This window comes from Limulus polyphemus, unplaced genomic scaffold (assembly GCF_000517525.1).
Source record: "Limulus polyphemus unplaced genomic scaffold, Limulus_polyphemus-2.1.2 Scaffold1050, whole genome shotgun sequence".
NCBI lineage: Eukaryota > Metazoa > Arthropoda > Merostomata > Xiphosura > Limulidae > Limulus > Limulus polyphemus.
The window spans coordinates 50394-55444 of NW_013666660.1; the positions used below are offsets into that span (position 1 = coordinate 50394).

Consider the following 5051-nt stretch of genomic DNA (forward strand, 5'->3'; position numbering starts at 1 on the left):
AAATACTTTATATAATTGAATTGTTAAACCTCGAACGTAAGGGAAATTTAGAGTTTCTTTTTTGTTTTTCTTCATAAACAGATTTTAATGTTACTTCTATTCAAATGTGTTTTTACTAGTCACCTCTATTTGTCTTCTTATCATTACTATTTTTACTGATCTGGTCACTTTTATTTGGAATTTTCCCTGTTTCCATTGTTTGTACTATTCCTTTTTCCTCACAGGATTTTGGATTTATTTTTCAATTTAATTGAATGTCCTTTTGCCACCTCTGTTTGGTTGCCCTTTGCTAGATATACAATACTTTTAGTGTAAGAGTTATTATCTAATTTATATTGTAAATTAATATCCAGTGATTATTTAGTTTTCATAACAAGCGTTAAAAGTAATTATTTTAAAGGTGATAGTTATGACAAATTTCGTTACGTAACTCGGTAAGAGTCGTACGTTGTGTGAGTGTAGTTCAGTTGTTGTAATTTGACGTCACATTACTCGAACCTTCTGTATTTTTCTCGTTGCCTTAAGTGAGTATCGTTACATTATAGCGTCTCGTAGTTTATAGAAAGTTCTAGGCATCAGATTGTGTAGTAAGAAATAGAGTAGAGAAAAATAATTCTTCTTGCCAATTGGGTTCTAAAGTAACTGAACCAGACTGTGTGGACTTTTGACTATGAATTTATGAGAAACTTGGATAGACTATTGACTATGCGTTTGTAAGTAGACCTGAATAGACTATGAACATGCAACCTGTCTGTGATATCCTGTAGTGTAAAGGATTTCGTAAATGAACGGACAGCACACAATCCACTTGTTTTACAATAATATATTCAAACCAAGTGGATTGTGTGCTGTCCGTTCATTGTTTTAATTTATCGCCAATAAGTCACAGACACCTACTGTAAAACAATCCGGCCCTTACATACATAGAAACCTCACACTTTTTTTAACCACCACTGTAAGTGCCTTTATTTGGATTTATTTTTGTCGTCACTGTTTTTACTCTTTTATGTCACTTCTACTTGGATTCATTGTTCTCACCGCTGTTTTTACTGTTGTTATCACACCTATTAAAGCATATTTTATTTTAATTCGTGTTGTTCTTATTACATTTATTGAACTTTTTCTTTCTACCTCTGCTTGCACTTTTCTTGTTACCTTTATATGTATGTTTTTGAAATTCTGTTACATTTTTATATCTTTCTGTAGTCTCTTGTTCAATTTTTTTGCGTCTTTTTGTTTTCTTTAGTTTTAATCTTTATTTATACATCTATTTGTCACCACTTCTATTGCCTTATCAACATCGTTCAAATTAGTTGTTTAAGCTTTATCCAACAAAGCATGACACCCATAAATTTTCATATTAATCTCTTACCAGATTAAGCATTCCGTCTTGCTCCCTTATTAGTACTGCGGACATGGTCACTGGGTCATAATAAGGTACCCCAATATTATGTTCTTCTGATTCCTTCAAATGCAATACAAATAAATACATCAGATAAACTCTCAAATTTCTAAAAATGTAAGAAGTTCCTTCTCCAAGCCTTTTAATAACAGAAAAATAAAGCTATAACAGTTGAGTAAAGATAATATAATTTATAGCTTATTGTCCATTAGAAACAGAAATGTAGATATATAGTACATAGACTGTCAAAGAATCCATTATTTTTCCAACCGTAAGTTTATGATCTAACGACGCTAACATCCAGGGTTCAATTTCCCGTTGTGGACAGTGTGCAGCTAGCTCATTGTGTAGCCTTGCGTTGAAAATATACATAAACAATGAACACGTTAATTAAACCAACAATGAAATGAAAAATTTAACCTGAGTAATTTTTGAGACGTAAAGTTATAAAACAAAGAGTGTGTAAGTAATCTAAGCACGATTAACTGGAATTAAAACTAATTAGAGGGTAGAACAGAAATTAGCTTCACGTCAATCTGTTAGAATGTTTTACAATTACAAGAGATAAAGGGACTTAGAAATGAATTCTTGAATGAAAAAACAAATTTCGCTTGTTAAGCTTCGAGACTCTCTTTTGAAAAAAAAAAAGTATTAATGCTCTAATAAAACAAAATTTAACATACCTATATATCCCATTTTACCCAAACAAGCCAGTGGCGTATGAAGGCACTGGGCCAAGAATATTTTGTGATTTCCACATACACAGCCAAAGCTGCTGATTTTAGATAAGTAAATTAATACTGAAGTAAAAGATAAATAAAATTATTTTTTCTATTGTTTCATGCAATACTACAGCGGGGGGAGAGCGTGGCTTATAGTTATTGACTCCTAATGGAACTCAAAGATTACCGTTTTCACAGGTGGTCATTCACAAGTTGCAACTGTTTATCGGTCAGGCCCTTGCTTCACAAAAGTGTTAATTTTGTGTAGCTTAAGGTGGGCCTATACGAGTTTACTTAGTTTCATCAGGTTAGCTCGTAGGCACAAACAGTGTTAATTTTATATACATCAAAATTAGACCATTCTTGAGTTTCTTCAGGCAGCTCCCTGGGGCAGCTGTACAGCTGCTTCATTTGTAGATACACTACTGAAACAAACCTGAATCTTGTTCATCACATAGTTAAAATACACACACACTCATTATTCTAACTGCTATAGTAAGTATTGTATAACTTTGTCACCCCAGTGTTGAAATTTGTAAATTAAATTGTTTTTCCTGAATCTGTAAAAAATAACAGACATTTTGCTTTGAAAAAATAAGAAGTGTAACAGGTTCTCCATCAACAATCCAACTGGCGATTTCTTTCCCGAATTATCAAATTAACTAAATACTTGAAACGTGTTTTTATTTTACCTCTTCATCTATTTCCTGATAATGTAGCTCTCCATTTAATGATTTAGCTTCAAGGAACTTCATCGATTTCAGTTTATCTTGAAACTCATGGTTTTTCTTCAGGTTAAGACGAAGGGTCTCACCAAAAGCCGTCAGGTGTACTTCCTTCACGTCATTTCTCTCAGTTTCCCGTTTACCGAGTGACCTCACATGAACCACGTCGTAGTCTGGAACTACAGAAAGAACTGTTCATTTCTCTGAGTTTATTGGTACACTTGAACACGAGTATACTTCAACATTATCTCCCTCATTTCTAAAAACGACCAACCTCTCTAATTGCCATTATCATCTATTTCACGTCACACTGTGTGTCTGCTATTTTCTATCACTTTCTATCTGTTATTTCCTGTCCTACTGTGTATCTGATCTCTTTTATCTATTTTTAGAATGTGCATCTACTGCCTTCTGCCAGACAGTGTATTTACTAACTTCTTCTGTCACTCTTTATCCATTTATTTCTCATCTTTTTCTCTGTCGTCTCCTGTTCTACTGCGTATCTGATCTGTGGTATCTACTGCCACATTTACTATCTTCTGTCACATTTTCCTCTTATATTCTATCACGTTTTCTACCCTCAGTCTGTGTATCTATTGATTTCAGTCAAAATAATTTAGTTTAAGTAAAAAAAGAGTATCTCTTTACTTCTGTCACAATGCGTATCTGTAGTCTTATTGTTTCAGTGTCTATTTGTTATCTTCTATGACATATAGATATGCAGCTTACCTCATTAACGGTAAGTTGGAGTATTAGCCAAATCTGTTTTTTTTTCTTTTTGTTAGCGTACCTTGTTCGTAAGTCTCTACTTGAAAAAACCTTGTTATTTGTTCTCTCGAAATGGCTTCCAGGTTCAACTGAAATATTTTCATAAAAAGGTCATCTGAGTAGCTTTATAAGAATACTTAAATATTTTATTCTATAATTATTATTGCTTGCAGAACTAGGTAGAATATAGCAGTATGTTGATTCAATGAATAGAGTTATTAGTGCTTTCAATTTATATTATATTTTATACATAAAGGTATTATATCAAAATAAAAGGTGATTTGTTTGTTTCACAACTGAAGAACATGTGACTCCCAGATTAGAAATTTAAATAAGTAAATACAAAATGTCAACTTGCCTCCCTTCCGATAGTGAATTTTAAATTCGTTAGCACCAGAACCAACCACAGACACGGATTCGGGTAGATGTACTTCATCTTGTTTGTTTTTTATTCCAAGGTAAGCTGGAACTGGAGTTGTCAGCCTTCTAAAATAATAGCAACATGAAGTTTCCTGTACTTCTCGAGACGTCTTTTAGTGAATCTTTTAAGACTGTACTACTTGGACCTAAAGAAGATTGTTTTAGCATTGTTTTATATTAATAGTCTACACTGTAGAGTGATTGTTGTAATTGCACTTGAATTAGTAAATGATTTGCACAGCTATGCTGTTTACAATTAGGTTACTAAGGGATTTACACAACAGTGATATTTACAATTGACTTACTAAGGGATTTACACAACAGTGATATTTACAATTGACTTACTAAGGGATTTACACAACAGTGATATTTACAATTGACTTATTAAGGAATTTACACAGCTAAGCATTTTATAGATAAATTACTAAGGAATTTACACAGTAGTGATATTTACAGTTGAGTTACTAAGTGATTTACACACCTAAGCTACTTACAGTTGAGTTTTCAAGAGATTAACAAAGTAGTGATATTTACAGTTGAGTTACCAAGTGATTTACATACCATGCTGTTTACAGTTGAGTTACTAAGTGATTTGCTCAAGTATACTGTTTAAAGTTGAGTTACTAAGTTATTTACTTAGGTATCCTGTTTACAATTGAGTTACTAAATTATTTACTCAGGTATACTGTTTACAATTAAGCTATTAACTATTTACCCAACAGTGCTGTTACCGGTCGACTGAATGTACTATAACATCACTAGGAGATTGTTTTACAATACTCATAACATAGGTAAATTAATATACACCTGGAAAAAAGTTAAGCACCCCGTGTTTTTTTCAAGTGATTCAGATTCGACGTTCTTGTGACTGATTATAAATTACCATTCAATCTAAACGTGTTTATCAAATGAAATTATGCATTATTGGGCACAAGAAAACAAGATAATAACAATTTTTAATTTACATATCATGACATCAAAATATGGACAGTTTTCACGCTTAAAATTATCTTT

At 32.4% G+C, this 5051-nt stretch overlaps 1 protein-coding gene across 2 annotated transcripts in view; it reads right to left on the reverse strand.

The window, feature by feature from the left end:
- Positions 1–5051, reverse strand: part of LOC106461869 (venom metalloproteinase 3-like) — a 34232-nt gene that overhangs the window by 25917 nt on the left and 3264 nt on the right. Inside the window, exons 2-5 of one of the 2 annotated variants that reach the window (XM_013921732.2) lie at positions 3976–4183; positions 3640–3706; positions 2817–3028; positions 1373–1465 (exon numbers count right to left, since the gene is read on the reverse strand). In XM_013921732.2, the coding sequence (XP_013777186.2) occupies positions 1373–1465; positions 2817–3028; positions 3640–3706; positions 3976–4053 (450 nt within the window). In that variant the 5' untranslated portion in view covers positions 4054–4183. The remainder of the gene's footprint in view (positions 1–1372; positions 1466–2816; positions 3029–3639; positions 3707–3975; positions 4184–5051) is intronic. The other variant, XM_022388945.1, reaches the window with a different exon arrangement.